General features: G+C 49.3%; 1 protein-coding gene across 1 annotated transcript in view; it reads right to left on the minus strand.

Moving 5' to 3' along the window:
• The window catches only part of St6galnac1 (ST6 N-acetylgalactosaminide alpha-2,6-sialyltransferase 1), a 47,610-nt gene extending 28,974 nt beyond the window's left edge, over window positions 1-18,636 (minus strand). Inside the window, exons 1-9 of the mRNA XM_055592466.1 lie at window positions 18,435-18,636; window positions 2,655-3,219; window positions 1,725-1,893; window positions 1,458-1,629; window positions 1,177-1,315; window positions 825-928; window positions 540-629; window positions 354-453; window positions 4-183 (exon numbers count right to left, since the gene is read on the minus strand). Coding sequence (XP_055448441.1) covers window positions 4-183; window positions 354-453; window positions 540-629; window positions 825-928; window positions 1,177-1,315; window positions 1,458-1,629; window positions 1,725-1,893; window positions 2,655-3,219; window positions 18,435-18,553 — 1,638 coding nt within the window. The 5' untranslated portion in view covers window positions 18,554-18,636. The remainder of the gene's footprint in view (window positions 1-3; window positions 184-353; window positions 454-539; window positions 630-824; window positions 929-1,176; window positions 1,316-1,457; window positions 1,630-1,724; window positions 1,894-2,654; window positions 3,220-18,434) is intronic.
• Window positions 18,637-21,292: the final 2,656 nt, after the last annotated feature.

The raw sequence follows: 21,292 nt of genomic DNA on the forward strand, positions 1-21,292 counted from the left end.
TGCTTTGGGACTTTGTGGGCGCTGGTACAGCCAGATGATACCTTCGTCATGCAGCTGCTTCCAGACCGTTCTCTCTAACTTGAAGTCATGGTTTATGTAAAAGATGAGCTTTTTCCACGTTTTGTCATAGTAGTGATCAGAGAAGCGCTCGTGGCCCTGGGTGATGAAGCCATAGGCACTCACCTGCATAAAGATTGGAGCAGGAACTGGGCTGTAGTGGCTGTCTCCTGGGGCTTCCTCTCCTGGGCAGTCTGTCCCTCCCTTTATCCTGGTCCTGTCCCTTGGAGTCTGGATGCAGGTCCCTTGGGAGCACACGCCCAGTTCCTGTCCCCAGCGGAGGTTTGCAGCCTTACCTTGTCACAGAGATGAAGGGCCGTAAGCAGCAGGAGGGCGCCAGTGGTGGGGCGGTATATTCTCCAGTGCACAGTGTCCAGCGTCTTTGACCTCAGAAACCTGCCCAGAATACCCAGATCCCCCAACTGTCAGGAGCCAGGGAGGAGAAGAGGGCCCCGGCCCCTCTGTGGACTCTCTACCCTCACCTGTTCTTCATGTAGCGGAGAAAGTCTGGGTGGAGCAGCAAGTATCTATTCAAGTCCAGGGCGTCCCGAAAGGCTTCCTGGGGCCTGTGCCTGTGGCCAGAGATGGATCCCTCAGGCCCCGTTTTCTTACGGGGCCTTCTGGGGGCCACGTCAGGGTCATGGCATGACCGCTGTCCCTACTCCAGGCGGCACAGAGGCAGTCCCACCTTTCTAACCCTCTTGAAATCAGCCACTCACTGCTCAGTCTGGCCTGGGCTTCGGGGGCAGGAGGAGGGAAGTGGGTACCTGAACCAGGAGAGTTTGGTTTTTGCCATGGTCTGATTCAGAAACATCGCTTCCAGCCACTCATAGTCCCGCGTGCCTTCCAGGAAGTGCAGGTATCGGACGTCCTGAAGACAAGAACAGCAAGTGGTCCAGGAGTTTTGCCTCGAGGAGGCCGGGCTGGACGGGCCGGCTCTGACTCCTGACTGCCCACTGGCGCTCCCTCAGCCTGAGGGGCTGTCCCTGCTGCTCTTGCCTCCAAATGGACAGAGCTGGTGATGACCCAGGTTCCATCCCCACAGACGGCGCTCACATCTCTCCCCTGTGACTCCTGCGTCCAGAGGCTATGTGGCCAGGCCTGGTCCTCTGGTCTCACCTTCCCCAGAGGCACGTGCTGGAAACCTTGATGACCCAATGTGAGGATAGACTGGACCAGGGAGAAGGCCGTGAAGCCGTAGAAGGATGTCCGGGTCCCCACATCCCGTTCGTATCCTTTAGTAACCGCTCCGCTCAGTCTGTGTAGAAAGATCAAACTAGCTGTGGATGGAGGAAAATGTGTGGAAGCGGGTAGGAGAGGACAAAGCGGGAGACGCAGGAGCTGTCTACACACCCCTTTATCCACGCTTACGGGCGAGGGGCTGGAGAGGAAGAGCATACCGAAAAACGTAGTCGTGGCTGTCGATGTCCTGGCCCACGTGTGAGTCGTTCAGGATGCCCCCGTTGCCCACCACGGCACAGGTTATGCACCTGGGCTTCCCGGGGTTAAGGCTGGCCAGGAGCAGCTGCTGATGGGGTACCCTCGGGAATCGGCTCACGACCTTCTGGACCACTGGAACAAAGCAGGGCTCCAGTCAGAGCGCCGGGAGGAGGCAGACTCAAGGCAGGCAGCCGGCTTGCCACCCTCTGCCCCAAGGGAGGACTCACAGGACTGGTTGAGCTCCATGAAGCCGAAGGGCGGCCCGAAGTGCTCTAGGCGGTCCCACTCACTCTGGCTGAAGTGTTCCGAGTCCAGGAAGAGAGTGATGTTGGGCAGAAAGATATTCTGTAGCCATGGTGACTTGGAGGCCCTGACCTTCAAAGAGTCAGGGCAGGTCTGTGTGCAGGACATGGGAAGTCAGGCAAGGGAATGGCCCAGCAGAGCCACCAGCCAGGGGCTGGGCTGGGCATTGCATTTTGAAAGCTCCTGCCCCTAATCTGTCTTTCACCCTGGGCCCAGGGTCTAACTCTCCACTGCCCACCTCTGTCCCAGGAAACGGGCCCCCTCAGCATCCTAGGCACAGGTGGTGTGTCCGCTGGACTGTTGGGACTAGGATCCTGTTTGTGTATACACACAAACAGGTTTTTAATACTGCCCTCCCGGCAGGGGTGAGAAAGATTAGGAGGCAGCATGGGGTTGAGTACTTGCAGATTTGCCTGAGCCTGGAAGAGAGTGAAGGTTCTAGTGTGGGCTTCCCAAGGACGGCAGTGTCCCTGGGAGTCGGGTAGCTGAGCACAAGGTTGCGTCTTCTTGCCCGTTAGTCCCACAACCACAGAATAAAGATTCATGTCCCACACCCCAGAGCCAGCCACTCTTCTCTCTCTCCACTGATTGCCGATCCTCTCACCCCCAGGATGTCTTCAGGGTTCCCAGGCAAACCCCTTCCCACCCACACCCTTCTGACTTGTCCAGACCTTGATTCTGGACCTGTTTTCTCCTCCCCGACTCTGCTGTCATAGGAAGGAAGAATGGGCCAATAGCAGCGTCAGGCTGAGCACAGAGTGGAGCAAGGTAGAGACTGAAAGCCGAGCCTGGCGGGAGGGGCTGCTTGGGGCTCGGGTGGGGTGCGGAATCATGAGGAAGTGAGGTCCACTCACCGTCTGCAGGTCTCCCCCATCCAAGCTATATTCTTCCTCAAAATCCCACCGAGGCTCAGACTTGAAGTCAGAGGCCTTCAGCCTTTGGCTTCTTTTTGTGGTGGGGTGTGGGAAAGAAGCAGGGGAACGGGGGGCCTGGGCCGCCTTCTCCCTGGCTGGGACAGCTCCTGTGGCCGGTAAAGAAGCTCGGGAAGGGGGGGCCTGGGCCGCCTTCTCCTTGGCTGGGACAGCTCCTGTGGCCGGTGGTCTCTTTCTCAGCCCTGTTGGCAGCGCTCCTGTAACTGTCGCTCTTTTGCTGCTCCCTTCTGGAGCAAGCATCTTTGCTGTAGGCTCCGACTTGCTCTGATGCTCCCTTGATGCTGTCCTCACGGTCTTCAACTCCCTCTTTGCCTCTCCCGCTCTGGCTGCCTCTCTGTCCTGACTCTGCAGGCCCAGCCCCTCTCTCCTGACCGAGGTAGTCCCCTTCTCTTGAATGCCGGGTGGCAGTGCCACGATGGGTTGGTGGTGTGCGGCCTCTGGTACCATCTCCTGGGAACGTTCTTCGTTGATCTTTATAGACTGATACCTGAAGACAGAGAACTCTTGATGGTTTACAAACCGGCCAGATTTGTCACCAGTGGGCTGGGGAGACGGCTCCGTGGATGATAGTGCTTACTCTGCAAACGTGAGCACCTCGGTTTGACTCCTAAGCATGCATGTTAGAGAAACAAAAACACGGCAACACATACAGACAGACGCGCACCTGCGGCCCCACCGCTGCCGACTTTTAGCTTCTTTTTCGTTCTCTGCCTCACTTTTTGAGACAGAGTTTCTTACTGAAGCTGAGGCTCACTGACTCGGCGAGACTATGTGGCCAACCGAGCCCCAGGGATCCTCTGCCTCTCAGCTTTGGGTTACAGGCTGGTGCCTGTGGGTGCTGGGACCCGAACTCACGTCCTCACGTTTGCGCAGCAGTCACTTTACCACCTGAGCCGTCTCCCCAGCCTGTTTTTCTACTTTTATGTGAGTCTGTTGAAGGCATCTATGATGGTTTGAATGAGAATGGCCCTTCTAGGCTCGGTCCCTATTTGGTGGAACTGTTTGGGAAGGATTAGGAGGTGTGGCCTTGTAGGAGGTTTGTCCCTGGAGGTGGGTCTTGAGATTTCAAAAGCCCAAGGCTGTCTCTCTGCTTGTAGATGAGGTTCTCCCCGCCACATCTGCCTGCCTGCCACCACGCTCCCCGCCATGATGGTAAGTGACTAGCCCTCTGAAGCTGTAAGCAAGCCCCAATTCAATGTTTGCTTCTATAACTGACCTGGGTCATGGTGTCTCTTCACAGCAATAGAAGAAAAATCAAAATTGCACCCTTCCATTATGTAGCTGCTATCGGGCATCTTGTGAGACCTGTTCCCTGACTAGGCTTCTTTAGCCCTGTCTGTTCCTTCCGTTGTTTCCCTCAGCTATGTTCAAGAGACTTGCCGAGGCTGCGTGAAGGAAAAAAGGAAGGACATGAAGTGGACAGACAGAGCTGGACGTCTGAGCACTTCCCCTCATCTGCTCATGGGATCGGAGGATCCTTAACCTGTCTGACTCCTGGTTTATCTTATTTATGAGGTGGACTGCTGCTTTCAATGTCTCAGCAAAGGCCCCCTGGAATTATTCCCCAACGCTGTGCAGAGCATGGGTGCAGGCCACAAGCTTGGGCTGGCAAGAGAGGGGTTCAGGAGGTGAAGGCACTGACTGTCAAGCCGACGATCTGAGTTGACTCTCCAGGACCCCCGGGTGGGAGAAGAGAACCAACCAAGCTGCACTCTGACCTCCACACACGCCATTACATTTGTGCCCTTTCTCCCAAAAGAAATCAGTAAACTGGCCAAGAGTGGGGATGCACAACGTTAACCCCAGTACTCAGGAGGCACAGTTGGATCTCCATGACTTCTAGCCTATCCTGGTCCACAGAGTGAGTTCCAGGACATAACAAGGCTACGCAGAGAAGCCCTGCCTCAGAGTCAATACATAAAAGCTAGATTGCTCTCCCAGCAGTTGAAAGCATGTTGCTGCTCTTGCAGAGAACCGGGCTCCGTTCCAGCTCTCATATAACCAGCCACAAACAGCAACTGTTCCAGGGCATCCAACACCCTTTTCTGGCTTCAACAGGCAGTAGGCACACACGTGGTACACTTATCTACCGGCAGGCAATACAGTCATACTCATAAAAATCAAATATATGTAAGTAAGAAATAAATAAGTAAAATAAATGTAATAAAATTTTGGAATTAATTTTTAACAAGTCTTAGTTCTCTTCCCTCTCGCACTCACGCTGTTTTGTTTTGTTTGAGACAGGGAGCCAGGCAACCCAGGCTGGCCTCTAACTCCCTCTGTGGCAGAGGGGTCTCCTTCAGGTCCTCATTTTCCTGCCTCCACCTCTCGAGTTCTGGGATTACAGGCCATGCCACTAGATCCAGCCAGGAAGCGGACTTGACCAAAAGTGATTGAGCTATGTACAGAAGACGCAGTCAGCTGGAAGGCATCAATGGGTACACTCCCGGGGTCACCTGCAATGCTGGGTCCCACCTGGGGAAGAACTCAGAGCACATTGTCTTCCTGGTGGAACTTAACCAAGCTTTGCATTCTCTGCTCCACTCTCCCTGTGTCTTCTGTCCTCTGTCTCCTGGACTGTCCTGTGAGTGACTGCGTGTGCCCGTCCCTAACAAAGGGTTTCGTCTGTCTGTATTGAACAGCACAGAAAGTGTCACACAGGGAAGGAACGGGATACCTTACAGAAACCTTTAACAGAGTCTTACAAGGGACATCTATAACTCTAGTTCCAGGAGATGCAATTCCCACCTCCAGCCTCCAATCAAGTAAAGAACTGTCTTTTGTTCCTGTAAAAGATGACTCAATACAATAAATCTGTCTGTCTCCCCCCCACACACACACTAATTTACATGCAGAGTATAAGTCTAGTAAAAACAGTGAAATAGGTTTTTTTTTCCTAAATTGCAAATTGTCACTAAATTGACCATAGGTGAATAAACAGGCAATAACAGCCAGGAATCTGAAAAAAGAAAACTATCAGATAAATCCAAATCTGCCAACTACTAAGACATACCGTAAAGGATTTCTAATTTAAACAGTACGGTCCTGAGCCATGAAGTGACAGAAAGACAGGAAACAGAAAGTCCAGAGAGAGGTAGCCAGGTAATCCCAGGTAGCCAGGGAAATCACCGTGCTTACTTGGTGCTGAGGCAGAGGCAGGCATCTGTAAGTTTGAGGCTAGCCTGGTCTACATAACAAGTTACAGGCCAGCAGAGCTACATAGTGAGACCTTGTCTCAAACAACCAAGTTAAACGGAGAAAGTGTGAACATAAGGAATAATGTGGCATGTCTGTAATCCCAACAGTTGGGAGGCTGAGACAGGAGTTTGTGAGTTTGAGGCCAGCCTGAGCTACAGAGCAAAACTGTAAATAGATAGATGGATAGACCGACGACAGACAGACAGATTCATGTAGTGAAGCACTGGACAGCTGGACTATTTAGGACCTAAAATGCTACACACGGGGTTGGAGAGCTGGCTCTTCCGTTAAGAGCTCTTGCAGCTTTTGCAGAGGCCCTAGCACCATGCTGGGTGTTCACACCTGCCTGTAGCTGCAGCTCCTGGGGCTCCAACGGCCTCTTTTGCCCTTTGAGAGTGCAGAACACACATGCTGCATATACAAGCAGGCACACAAATATACACACAAATAAAAGTAAATAATTTTTAAATTTAAAAGCTATCCATTTAAAAATAAACTAAAATACCATATAAAAGGGAAGAAAGTGGGGAGAGCAGGACTTAAACCCTAATAAGTAAAATGTACCTCCACTTTCCTTCTGAATCCAGTTTTTAATCCTTTGTTTGCTGCCTTGAGACAGAGTCTTTCTGCATATCTCTGGATCTCCTGAAACTCACTCTGTAGCCCAGGCTGGCCTCAAAGTCACAGATGCACCTGCCTCTGCCTCTGGAGTGCTGGGTTAAGGGTGTGTGCCACCACAGATGGCTGTTTTTAAGTTCTTTTACCTCTGAGACTAAGAACCTGCAAAAGAGACCCTATCTGCATCAGACCCAACCTCCAGTATTACAAGTGTCATTCTTTTTTTTTTTTTCAGATTTATTTATTATGTATATAGTGTTCTGCCTGCATGTACACCTGCACGCCAGAAGAGGGCACTAGACCTCACTATAGATGGTTGTGAGCCACCGTGTGGTTGCTGGGAATTGAACTCAGGACCTCTGGAAAGAGCAGTCAGTGCTCTTAACCGCTGAGCCATCTCTCCAGCCCACAAGTGTCATTCTTTATCAAGCAATATACAAGTGTTGTGTTCAACATTTATGACACACATTCATTTTGTAAGATTGCTTCCAACCTCTGCTTTTATTGCTTTCAGCCAATGATGCATATGTGTTGTTCCCTGGGCCGGGAGGCTCCAATGAAGCACATCATTTAGGATTAGAGTTACACAGTAACTCAGGTTGTAAAAATTGGTTGTATGGGAAATTCGAGGCAATTGAGGGCAACTGTCACAGTGCTCTAGTAACGGCAGGCTAAACAGGCTGGGTGTGCAGCAGGATAACAGTTTGAAGTCTCACCTGATCTCAAGGCGTATGGTTAACTCCGGCTCTGAGTTCTGGGGGAAGTTCCAGTCTTAGATGTAAGAGACATTTCCGTAATATTGCCACAAGAGAAAGGTGTCGCTCGTTCAGCGTTCACTAAATGGTTCCATGTGGCGTGTGTGTTCTAAGCACTGCCATTTTGTTTTCACTTAATCATGGGGGAAAATAATCCTGGGGTCCTAGGCCCCAGGGTTGCCAGGGTCTCCCCAACAGCTGAACAGTTTCTGTTGTAATGAGAGGGTTGTCTGGGTCCAGACACCTCAGGGACAATTTCTCCACCTTGCTGGCGGGATTAAACTAAGTTCACATTCCCAGGCCCAGGAACCAGCTCCTATCCTGATTGGTGGAAAGTAACTTGGCACAGATGTTTACGGTTTCATCCTTTAAATGGACTGTACAACGTCCCTTTAGGATCGCAGGTCAGCTCCCAAGTCTGCTCTTTCGACCTGATGGATCATCTGCATTGATCTGGGGTTTGAGTTATGCCAGATCCAAGCGGAGCCCTAACATGCGCTGTGGGTGTCAAGAATCCAGATTTGAATAAGGTCAGAAACTGGACCTGCACAGTTGGGGGTCTTCGCTGTTAGAGGCAGAAGAAATGCAGGCTGTGAAGCGGGCAGAGAATCTCTGTTAACCTTTCCTCCGGGTCCCGCCTTCCCCAGAGCGGGAGGGAGGCCAGCTTTTTGGTTACATTGTATGTCCTGCTTCCTAAACTAGGGTTTGGGGAGGCGATTTGTTCTGGTTTTCCAGGGAGGGCATTGTTTGTTCTGACCTTGAAACTGAATAAAGACCTAACTTGTCTTAAGGTTTCTAAGCAGATGGCCTGATAGGAGTGGGGACCCTCGCTGCTTTTCCTGGGTCCTTCTTAATGCATTTGTGTGTGTGTGTATGTATGACTGTTTGTTTTAGATTTATTTTTAAATTATGTAATGTCAGTGTGTGTATATATGCACATGAATTCAGGTTCTCACAGAGGTTAAAGCCCCACGTGAGCACCAGAAATCAAACCCAGATCCTCTGCGAGACCAATATTCGCTCTTAACTGATGAGTCATCTCCCTAGTACGCATATTCATAAGGAGACATACATATGTATATATTTGTAGATATACATATGCACGCAGATATTTTTTAAAAAATGAGGACAGGCTGGCCTCAGACTCACTGTGTAGCCCAGGATGACTCTGAACTCTGATCATCCCGCCTGCACCTCCCAAATGCTGGGGTGACGCGCCTGAACCACTAGGCACAATTTGTAGGGTGCTGGGAATCAGACCCGGGGCTTCACAAATGCTAGGCAAGCACCCTGCCAACTGAGTGACATTGCCCAGACAGAGGGAGTGGAGTGTGGACATAAGGAGCCCCTCTCTGGAACCTGCCTGCAGACAAGGGCGGCTCAGTGACGCTGGGGGACTTTCTGTCTGCAGGCGCTCAGGTACTCGGTGACTCCTTTAAACGTTGTAGGAAGCAGTGACCCAGGCTCTGATAAAGTTATTCCCTCTAAGTAAATATACCTATAATTACTAGCTGTGTGTATGTGGGTGTATATATGGGTGTTTCCTTATTCTCACGCACAGAATTCAAAGAAGGTTTATTTTAGCAAGTCTTCAGATGCTGGCTGCTCTGTGTTTAGAGTCCAAGGGGCACTGGCCTTGCAGGGCTGGCCTTGAGCAGAGGGTTTTTCTATAAAGCGAGGGTTTTTCTATAAAGCTTCTAGTTCAGAGTGACAGAGCAATGTCCGTACAGAGAATCCCCTGGCAAAAGCCACAATTTAATTACATGATTTTGGTCCATATGGGGGATGAAGATCCAAGATATTGCGCTCTAAAATAAATGTTAGGAGTGGGAAGATGGCTCAGTTGGTAATGCTTGCTGCTTAAGCATGAGGACGTGGGTTCAAGCCTCAGCAACCGCAAGAAAGCTTGTTATCCTGAGAGGCAGAGGCTGCAGGATCCTGGCATCCCTGGTGCCTCCTGGTTCCTTCCTTGGGACACACACCCACTGACTGGCCTTATATAGAAAATGCTCACACGGGTAGGGGTGGGGAATCCTCATTAACATGGACTCCATGTTCTTTTTAATAAAAGTAATGATTAGAGTTGGAGAGATGGCTCAGCAGGTAAGAACACTGGCTGCTCCTCTCGAAGTCCAGAGTTCAAGTCCCAGCACTCACATGGCTGTTCACAACTGTCTGTAACAGCAATTCCAGGGAACCTGGTACCCTCACACAGACATACATGCAGGCAAAACACCAATGCACATAAAATAAGTAAACCTTTGAAAAAATAAAAGTAGAGTCAGGCATGGTGGAGCACACCTGTAGTCCCAGCCCTCAGGAGGCAGAGGCAGGGGGATCTCTAGGAGTTCTAGGCCAGCCTGGTCTACAAAGTGAGTCCAGGACAGCCAGGGCTACACAGAGAAACCCTGTCTCATATAACAACAAATAAATAAATAAATAAATAAATAAATAAATAAATAAATAAATAAAAGTAATAATTATGTCACAACTACCCCCTCTTTATTCCTAACCACACATCACCAAGTAGAACCTGGAGGCAAAGAAAGGATTAAAAAATAAAAAGAGTAAATAGAAAGGATAAAAAATAGATCCAATGCCACTCACCAACAAAGCCACTGGGAGAGATGGTTGTTCTGTTAAAGGTAAGAACTCAGGGCTCCCTTGGTTCCTGCACAGAGTATAAAGGCCCATGGGAACGTCACCTTCTGTGTGCGCAGTGAGCGGCCAGCGGCACAGCCGAGCCTCTCCTGGAGCCCTGACTGTCCTCACCATCACCCCGGCCTCTCCACCCGCCCAAGGTCTGTGTGTCGTGACCCAGCTGGACATCCCAGTTGTCTTGTGCACTGTTGCGACCCCTCCTCGCCTTCAGCGCTCCTCATCCTTGGCCCCTCTTGTGTCTTTCCTCATCTTCCTGACTTATCCTTGACCTTGAGTATCTCTTGCCTCCAGCACCTACGTCATCAGCCTGTAGCATCCAAATCCCTTGTGACCTGCTTGTCCAGAGTCCCTGGCTGTTCAGTGGGTTCCCTCAGACTTCCTCAGGATCGGATGTTCAGGCTCCAGCGCTGTTTTCCTTGGGAGATCCTGGCAGTGTTTGGGTGACTTTATCTGTGTTCAATGACTTAACTAACTCTGTCTGTTTGTCTATCTATCTATCTGGGTTTTTTCTTTCTTTTCTTTTTTTAAGATTTATTTATTATGTATACAGTGTTCTGCCTGCATGTACACCTGCACACCAGCAGAGGCTACCAGATCCCAGTATAGATGGTTGTGAGCCACCATGTGGTTGCTGGGAATTGAACTCAGGACCAGTGCTCTTAACCCCTTGAGCCATCTCTCCAGCCCTCATCTGTTTATTTCTTTATTCACTTATCTATTTCACAAGCTGTTCAACAAATGGTGCTAAAGGCAGGGGAAGGGTGCTAAACCCAGCCCTCCACAGGCTAAGGTAAGAGGACTGGGAGTCTGAGGCTAGTCTGGGCGACAGAGTGGAACTCTATCTCAAACAAGTCACTAGTGCTGAGAGAACTGGACATCCGTACGCAGAAGAATAAAACTTGGTCCCCTATCTCTCCCCATCTACAAAAGTCAACCCCAAATGGAACAAAGATCCAACAGCAAAACTTGAAACCATGAGCAACTGGAGAAAACCCAGGAAAACATCCCGGGACCCCGGGGTGAGAGGCGATTTTTTGCATTAGATGCCAAGACCGAGCAGCCCAAAGCAAAATAAAAACCAGGTCCAGCAGCGGAGCTGCTGTGATCTGAGAGTGAAGGGACATTGTTGGGACCCTGCAACACATCACTCAACTCTCCATCCAACGAGGAGTTGTTACCCTGGGCATACAAGGAGCTCAGACAGCTTCACAGCAGTAAACCAAACAATCATGTTTTAAAGTGGCCTGTGTGATCTTGCCACACAAGCTTGACAATCTGAATCCTTTCCTCAGACGCCAGACGGTGAAAGACAGAGAGCCTGTCCCTGCAAGATGTCCCCTGATGTCCACAGATTTCCCCGCTCTTTCATGCCAAATAAATAAAAAATTATATATATATTTATATATATATATATATATTTAAATTTTATGTGTATGAGTGTTTACACTGCATGTGTGTGCACCGTTGTGAGCCTGATGCTCACGGAGGTCAGAAGAGGGCACCAGATCTGTTCACACTGGAGTGAGAGATGGTTGTGAGCCAGCATGTGGGTGCTGGGACCCCCACAAGGGTCCTCTAGAAGAACAAGTGCTCTTAACCACTGACCCAGCCCTCTGGCCCCAGGAAAAAACACAGGCACAGGCAGAGAGGATGGTTTAAAGTAAAATCGAGAGTCAGGACTGGCCACATTGATTGAATCTTTTTCTGCTTTTCACTGTCACTTTTTTGTTTTATTTCCTTTTGGTTTGATTTGGTTTTTGTTTGTTTGTTTTGAGACATGGTCTCACTCTGTTGCTCTGGCTCTCCTGGCGCTCACTCTGTGGACCAGGCTGGCCTAAACTCAGAGACCCATGGGCTGGAATTTCAAGCGTGCACCACCTCACCGGGCTCACTATTGTTTTTTAATTGGTCTGTTGAGAACAGGTGGGTGGTGGCTTGTTAGGGCAGCCAGGCCCGGCTCTGTCCCTACCTCTGGTCCCATTGTCTCCTACTCATGGCTATTTTCAACTTGTTTGACTGGTTGATCTCGAATCTGAGAAAACTCTGGGTAAGTAGACCTTGGAGCTCCCTGGGATAGAAAGCTCTATGGAGCCTGGCTCAACCCCCGACCGGGTCTCATGTCAGTGTCAGTCCCAGCCGTTGGAAGCTCCAGCTCGTAAGTGTGTTAATGCCGGCCTCACCCATTCCAGACCTCAGCACTGAGGAAGCTAAGTCAGGAAAATCAGGAGTTCCAGGCCATCCTGGGCTATGCTCAGATCTGATTTCAAACAAACAGCACATTGAAGCCATTCCACCTTAATGTACTAATTTGGGCTGGCTCAGCAGGTAAAGGCGCTGCCCACCCAAACTGACAAGCTGAGTTTGCTCCCTGGAACCCACAGCATAGGAGAGAACCAAGCCCTTCAAGATGTCCCCTGACCTCTGACCTCTGACCTCCCCATGTGCACCACGTGTGCACACAGCACACTTGAACCCTACACAAATAGATACTAAAAAGGATGCCTCACAACACTATCAACCAGGGCTTTACATGGCAGTAAATAAAAGGCATTCCGTTAACTTGTCTTTGTAGTGCCTGCCTGTGTGTGCGCGCAGATATGTACACGTGTGTTGTGTGTGAGGGCCACAGGTTGACACAAGGGTCTTCCCCAGCTGTTTCCACCTCATATGTTGGCAGTCTCTGGATTCAACCCACACAACTGGTCTCACTCTGGGGTTCCTGGCCTCCCTTAATCTGGGACTACGAGTGGGCTCCATGGGCCTGAGAAGACCCATGGGGGAAACAGCTACTTGCTGCTCGGAGGAAGGCGGGACTACAGACAGCGGCAGGGGATCCACCATCCAAGCGAGGTGGGTCTGAAAAGGCCATGGCACAGGCACAACGGTAGTCTCTATAGAACCTTCAAAATCAGTGGCTTAACACCAGCTGCCCCTCCCTTGATGCGGCACGCCTCAGCCATGGAGCCCTTGATGACATCCCAGGGCGGAGCAGAGGTAGGAGGCTCTCCGGGATTAAATTCTGCAGCCTGCTGGATCAGCAGCCCAAGCTCTGAAATCAGGGTTAGAGAAAATCTGCTGGAGTCTTGGCTGGAGAAAAGGCTCAACAGTGAAGAGCACATGCTGGGAAAGCAGAAGATTGGCACCAGCTACCCGGGAAGCCGATTGAATCAGAGGTGGTTGTCAGCCACCGTGTGGGCACTGGGAATTGAACCTGGGTCCTCTGGAAGAGCGGCCAGTGCTCTTAAACGCAGACCCATCCCTCCAGCCCCAAAGATCTTGGTCCAGGTTCACTCAGTCTCCCAAGGGTCTCTGAGAGGACACTGGCTTGTTGCTTCCTTAGACTGCAATGTCCCCAGACAACACGCAAACCCTGTTGTCCCCGTGATGTCCCAGCACTTCTCCTACTCACTGGAACTACCCCACTTTCTTCTGCGACGACCAACCAGCTTGACCTTATCACTAATAACAGCAAATTACTAATAAATACACGAATATTTCCCATTTTTTTTAGCTCTCTTCTGTTAGACTCTATAGCTCTTGAGCGCTCACCGAAGGAGGGAGACTAAGAACGGCACCCGAGGCCCAAATCCCGTTTGTCTAGCTGCGTCCAGGTTGGGCAGGACCAGCTTTGACCTTTACAGATATCACATTCATCTTCATTGGAAAAGGTGTGCAAACATCAGTCTTGCACTGTTGTAAAGGTCAAAGTCGCACACAGTTCTGAGTGATGTGTCATCAAAGAGGGCATCGCCACCTTCCCGGTGACCTCCTAAAGCAACGTAAACCCTTCGCAGCTCTCTTTCATCGTTTTACGATTTGTTAAACTATTTGTGTGTGTGTCAGGTAGGTGCATGCGTGGAGACCAGAGGTCAGCCTCTGGCATCTTGCTTAGAAACCTTCTTCTTTGCTTTTTGAGACAGGGTCTCTCATTGGCTTACAGCTTCCTAAGTGGGCTTGGCTGGCCGTTGGCCTGCAGGCATCCCCCTGCCTCCGCCTCCCCAGCACTGGGATGGTGAGCTCTTACCACCGCACCTGGGTCTCACAGCCTGGGAATCACACTCAGCTCCTCACGCATGCAAGGCATGACCGAGCCTTCTCCCCGGGCCCTTACTCGGTTTTTTGAGACAGGCTACAATGTGGTGGCAGCTGGCCTTGAACCTCCCCGGTGCTTACAGTTTGTTTACTTTGTATCCCAGCTGTAGTCCCCTCCCTCATTCCCTCCCAATTCCACCCTCCCTCCCTCATCTCCTCCCTGACCCTCTCTAAGTCCACTGATAGGGAGGTCCTCCTCCCCTTCCATCTGGCCTTAGCTTATCAGGTCTCTTCAGGACTGGTTGCCATGTCCTCCTCTGTGGCCTAGCCAGGCTGCACCTCCCTTGGCAGGGGTTGGGGGGAGGAGGTCAAAGAGCCAGCCACTGAGTTCATGTCAGAGACAGTCCCTATTTTACTGATTTTTGCTGCTGCCCTTCTTCTGCCCCTCAGCCTCTTCGGTGAGGAAACCCTCAGGGAATCCTCCTCAAGTTCCTGCCTCCCACTGCTTCTGGCAACATCAGTGTCCACAGTCACTTTCCTGGGACTGTGTGTTCCTCTGCTTGACCCTGATGAGGGAGGTGGGAAATTCCTGTTCCACAGCTGCCTGGGCCATGAAGACCTGGGACAGGACAGAGTGGCCCTGTCTTCCCAGTGTGCTACACAATGAGCGGCCGTTGGCATGAGTCTCTAGACCAGCAATGGGCACCAGGCTAGTCACCACTCTCAGGAGCATGTGGCTTGGGCTGGGTATGGTGGCCTGGAGCCATTCTCCAGCAGGCCCCGCCTACAGAGCTCCTCCAGCAGCCCTGGAGCCCTCCCTCCTCCTCATGTTCTGGGGATGACTCTCACACTGTGACAGCCATTGTGTCTACAGGATGCATACTTGAGAACTGATCAATCAAATGACATAATAAATAAATCAATTAATTAATCAATCACAAAGGGCTAAAAAATAGCTGTATGAGACTCTAAGCTCTACTCCTGGTTCTTTGGAAGCAGAGGCAGGCAGTTCTCTGTGAGTCTGAGGCTAGCCTGATCTACATAGCAAGTTCCAGGACAGCCAGGGTTACACAGACAGACTTTGTCTCAAACAAAGAGTCCCAACAGCCACAGACACATCTTCATACTTTAAGAAGGAACCCCATTTAGAGTAGGAGTTAAATAAGGGTTAAGTTCCCAAGACTTCCCTAGGTAACATCCTGCTTGGCAAGGTGAGACATGAAGCCCAGGCCAGTCACCCCACCACAGTTACATAACCAGGATAAGTGTACCAGACTTATCCTTAAGACTGGTCTCTGTCATATTTGTTTTCATTGACACATAGGCCATTTAGATTATAATTTATCCTTCTCAGGTCTCTGATCACATTGACAGCTAAGCTAACTATAGCTCTATCAGTTAGGCAACGGCAGGCCTTATTATCTCATTAATTAGTTTATTAATTAATTAATGCTACTGGGTCTCTTGTTAAGAAAAGGCAAACAGGTTTACCTTTCTCACAGGCTTCATGTTAAAGGATAAGCTGGTTTCAGATGTAACTTTACTAAAAGAACATACTTTATGAGGACCATTCTCATTAATAACCACTTATGCCTCTGATAACCAATTTTAAAAAATGGTTCAAAGTCCATGCAAGGTCTAAGGATATAAAAACCTAACTAAGTTCTAAGAATCTAAAAAATAAGTTAAAATCTATAGGAATAGGAATATTTCAGAGTTCTTTCCCCTTCTGTGCTGTTATTTCCCTGAGATTTTGGGAGTTCAAGATCTGATGAAAAACTGACAGCTAATTATTAGTCACAAGCCCAGGATGTTGGGTTTTCTTTGGTTGTCTTCTAAATGTGACTTGAAGATGCATTTCATCAGGCTTTTCATCTCTGTCCAATCTATATACCTTGCTCTCTGAAAAAAAAAATTATGCCTTTTTATAGCTTTTGTTTGGGACTGGAAGGCATGAATTTATTCCTGTTGCTTTACAGACACCTGTTAACTCCTTTTCTACAATATGAATTTCAATACAATGGTAATGCTTAATTATATAGCTCCTGTGTAAACTAAAAGTTTATTTAAGCTTTAGGGCATCAAAGAGGTCATAAGACTTGGATCCACCTGTCACAGATCAAATATTATAGATCAGATAAGCACAACTGAAAATAGACTTTCCCCCTGTTTTTGGGATTCATCCCTTTTCTCCAGTTACCAAGAAATTTAAACTTCTGTCCCTAGTCTACATTTGTCTCAGTAGCACTTGGCTGGCAAACATCACTCAGGGAACACTGTGGACTGCAACCTGCTGAAAGCTGACAGAGACCAGTTCAGCAGATGTGATTGATCTCTATCCCTTCAGCTGGTTCAGCCGATCAGATGCTTCTGGAAAAAAAAAAAAAAGCCCCATCGCCCAGCCTGTGGCTAATGTTTTCAGCTTCCTGGGACCCCTGACAGCCAATGTCCCAGTTTTATTTAGAAGTAGTTAGAGGAATACGTCATCCCTGCCCCCTTGACAGGCTGAAATGCTAAGTCAAAAGTAAATTCCCTTTGGATAAAACTTGTTTTTATGCTTCTGAGACAGTCTGAGACATCTTAGCAAAAATAAAAACAAACCCTATTAGATAGAAAGGAAGGAAGGAGGCAGGCCAGAATCTCTTCGCTTGGTCCGCTGCGAACCATCTTGCTCACGGCTTTAGCGGCGCCACTGGCCCTCCTTTGCCTCCTGCTCCTTGTAGGGCCTTGCATTCCCAATGCTTTAGTTAAATGTCTTCAATCAAGAGTTAACCCCGTTGAGCTCATGGTCCTAAGAACCCAGTACAATACCCTTTCCTCGGAAACAGATAATCAAGGATTTGAAAAATGTACAAAGACAAGTGGGGAACATAAGAAGGAACCAAACTGAAGCCATTTTGAACCAAACACAATTTTGAATAGGAGTCAAATGAAGTTTAAGTAGCTGACATCCTGGTTGGCAGAAAGAGACATGCAAGTCTCACCCCACCCCACCACCACACACAGCTGAATAACCCAACCAATGGAAACAGGATAAGTGTACCACAAAGACGTGCTTCTAAGGAAGCCTCCTATCCCTAAATCATGATTGGTGGGATAACTTGGTACAGATGTTTATGAAATTGGAGCTTAAAAACTCTAAAATTCTAGCTTACGGGTCACAGTTCAGCTCTAGAGCCTGTTCTGCAGCCCTGAACATCAGTAGCGGCCTGAGCACAATGGATTTTTATCATCTGCTTAAATACTTACAAGATGAGTGTCTGAAGATGCAGTCAGCTCGTGAGTCTGTGTTGTCCCTGACTGCTCAGATTTCACTGCCTAATTCTAATAAAGATCTTGCTTTGCTGGACTCCTGTGGCTACTTGGGCTGTTTTGGATTTTCAGATCCTACCAACACCACAAGCAAAAATAAATACCTTCTAAATGAACTCTTGAAGCTTAGTGAACAAGAAGATGGCGACATGCAGAAGATGTTTTGCATATTTGGGGGGAATGTTGAACCAACTTTTCTTTCCCCCAAGACACAATCTAATGACCACAAAGGAAAGGCAGACAGCTAAAATGTGTTCCTAAGCCAACATGTGGACCATACTTGTAACCCCAGCACTTGGGAGGTAGAGGCAGGAGGATCAGAAATTCAAAGTCCTCCTCATCTACATAACCTACAGGCACCCAGCTCTGGTTTCGGGATGGAAATGCCTGGGTTTGAACCCCAGTCCTGTGACAGTGCATTGAGTCACTCAGTTTAGCCATCTGTCTTCCTCATGCTGAGCAGTGAGAAACTGACCTGAAGCATCAGAATGGAGCCTGACGCATAGAGACACTGCAGAAGGGCCAGCTGCTGTGCCAGTGTGAATGCTGTGCATGCCCAAGTAGTCACTTCTCTGTCCTTTTCCCCATCTCTCTGAGAGAATGAGTGTGTGTATTGTTTTCAAATACTAAGAGTAGTGTGAAACAAACAAAAACAAAAAGCTTTTTCATCAGTCTGGAGAGAGGGTCTCACTGCTGGAAATGTGCTAAGTATTCTGGGAGGACTCACTTGGGGTGCAGATTTCCCAGTTCTCCCCGTTCAGGTCGAGAATGTCTCTGAGGTGCAGGAAACACACAGGCTAAGTCTTTGCTTTGGGTCAGTGAGAATACATGTCAGAGCAAGCCACTGCAGCTGCCCTGTCAGCACCAGCCCGTGGGGCTAACTGTGCTGTGTCCGCCCTCTGCAGACTCAGGCCACGAATTCCCAGCTCCTGCCTGCCTTTCCTCACAAGACTCCTAGTAACCCAGGCACCTTGAATCACATCTGCAGAGTTCTGCCACTGGCCTTCCTTCTGGGGGTGGGGATACTCTGTAGGACTCCTGGCCTGAGCATCCCATGGGAACTCAGAGGTGGCTCGGAGCTCCCGGGGCCTCCACTCTTCGAGTGACAGACTTGGCATCTTCTTACCTGGAGGGTTTTGTGCTTGGCTCCTTAATAAAAGAGGACAGAAGGAAGAGCATGGTCAACACAGTCAGAAACAGCACAATTTGATACCGGGGATGCAACGGGCCACAGCAGATCTTCATGGTGGCTGGCTGGTCTCTAAAAGCATGTATGATAAGAGCAAGTCTCTTCGTGCAGCAGACACATAGCTTCCTCAGCCAGGTATGAGACCAGGGAGCGCTGCCCTGTAGCACTGCACTTAAGGAAGGGTGGAGCTGGCATGAATTGAAGGAAGAGAAACTCCTGTTCAAACAAGGTTTTTTTTTTTTTTTTTTTTTTTCCTTCAAGTCTGTGAAGCTGTATTCTAAAGAAGTGTATGAGAACATTGTTCGTCATAAACAGCCTAGGTTTTATCTGGCCACTCCTCCCAGCCTCATCCATGGGAGAAGCGGAGGCATCCACCACACTTGGTGCTCACAGGAGGGACCACACACACAGAAACCATCGCTCATCAACTTCCTCAGCTCCCCTGAAGTTGTGATGGGAACCTCACCAGCAAACAGCACACCCGAGACTTGCTGTCATCCAGGGACCATCGAAGGAGTCACAAAAAAGTGCCCTATAGAGGGTCGGGGAGAAGGCTCAGGGGTTGAGAGCACACGCTAGCAGAGGACCCAGGTTCAGCTTCCAGCAGCCATATAGTGGCTCACAACCGTCCGTAACTCCAGCTCCAGGGGATCTGCTGCCCTCTTATGACCTCCATGCCATCCTGCACGCTCTCAAGCAGACATACTCTCAGGCAGACATACTCTCAGGCGCACACGCATAACATAAGCATATTACATATAATGTGTGTAGACACATATGTGTATACACATATTTAAAGGTGCTTATGGAACCTGCCCCCACAGGATCTGTAAACAATGGAGGAAACAGCCTCTGTGTCCCTGACTGCTGATGAGGGGTCCAAATCAGTCTGGCCCAGAGGTTGTATTCTCAGCCTCTGCACAGAACACTCCCAAAAACCATTCATTCTGTTTGATTTTAACGAAAGAGAGAAAAGAGGCAGGAGGGCTAGGGAGATGGCTCAGTGAGCAAAACACTTTCCACACAACTGTGAGGACCTGTTTTTGGGATTCCCAGTACCTGTGCAAAGCCAGTCATGGTAGACCTGTCTGCAAACCCAGGGACTCTGTGGCAAGATGGGAGGTGGAGACAGAAGCCCAGAACCTCACAGGCCAGTCAGCCTGGAATGCACAGCGGAGAACCAGTGGCCTGTCACAGACAAGGTGGGAGGTGCTAACCAATATAGGAGTGTCTTCAATCTCTCTCTCTCTTTCTTTCTCTCTCACACAAACAAACATACACACAGCACATACATACACAGCATAGCACACACACACATACACACACACACACACACACAGACACACACGAAATGTAACTTTTGGGTAAAACAGATATGACACAGAGTGATAAAATCAGATTTTCAGAAAACAGGAGTATTGTGGGTTGTTGATTAAACAATCTTGCCAACCAGTACAAGCACTTGAGATGCCAAAGCTGTCACTTGGAGGGCAGGTTCTGAGGTTTGAAGGGCTCATCGCTCACATCTCACAGCGTCTGTTTCTGCCCTAAAGCCCTTGGTCACGGCACGCACCAATGTGTGCCTCAGTGGCCCTCCGCCCTCCCCAGGATGAGAGAGTGCGAGCAGGCGCCTGAGAGGCTGGGCCTTGTAAGACAGCTGCTAGGTTCAAATCCTCAGCTCCTGGCAGCAGAACGGGGAAACCCATCCCTTCCCGGAACTCTCATGTTGTCTTTCTGCCTGTCTCGGTGTGAGCACTTTTGGAAGTGCTCTCTCGCCTCCGGTGACTGCACTTGGAGCTGGGGTAATGCAAGGTTGTAAAGTGTTTGTTCTGCAAGGGCGAAGACCGAGTTAGCTCAATCCTCAAAAGTCACAAGAGGAAAAAAAAAGAAGGGGGGGAGTGCCGGGTGCTGGCAAGATGGCTCAGTACTTGCTGTTCAGCCCTGGTGGCCTGAATTTGATCCCCAGGATCCATGTAAAGCTGTCCTCTGCCATGAGCGTCACAGCCCCAATCATAATAGAGTAAATTTAAAGCCAACAAGCAGGGCATGGGGGCACGTGCTTATAATTCTAGCAAAAGGGAGTCAGAGACAGGCAGCTCTCCCGGTACACTGGCCAGCATAGGCCTACTTGGTGGTGTGAGAGCAAAATAGGAATATACCTTGCAAGTTAATGGGAGATCAAAGCAGGAAAAATATAGCTTTCGGGTTAAGGGTTCTGTTTTCCGTTAAGACGGTTAAAAAGTTCCCGGTTGTCCTTATGTTAAGCCCTTGCAAGTTAAGGCTCCTATTTGTAACTAAGAGGACGTTTCTGCTCTTAGATCTGATTTGTAAAAACTGCCTGTGACCCCATTTACATGGTGTAATCCCTGCCCTGTTCCACTTTACCTTTCTAACAGGTAACAGCTGATTCCCCCATCGAACACCTTATCTCTCCTATAAAAAGAAACTTCAAGAGGCCAGCAGGAGCTGCTCCCACAAATCCTGACTTAGGGTGAGACAGTTGGTGGCCAGTCCTGGGTGTACCCCAAAATACAGCCTGCTTTAATTGGACAATCGTGGATTTGGTCTTTCCTCTGAGAGGACAACATAAACTCCATTTTGTCTCCATTTTAGGACCAGGCCTGACTTAAAAAAATAAAAATAAAAAGGAAAGAAAAGAAACTAGGCCATTAGTCACCAACTCCAGAAACAAGACCATAAAATCCCCTATCCAAGCAACAGCCTGGAGATTACCACAAGAATAGGAAGATTCCTTATCTCCGGATGAGGCATCCGTCCCAAGCAGCCTTATCTTA

This window comes from Psammomys obesus, unplaced genomic scaffold, assembly GCF_907164565.1.
Source record: "Psammomys obesus unplaced genomic scaffold, mPsaObe1.curated_primary_1811, whole genome shotgun sequence".
Classification (NCBI taxonomy): Eukaryota; Metazoa; Chordata; class Mammalia; order Rodentia; family Muridae; genus Psammomys; species Psammomys obesus.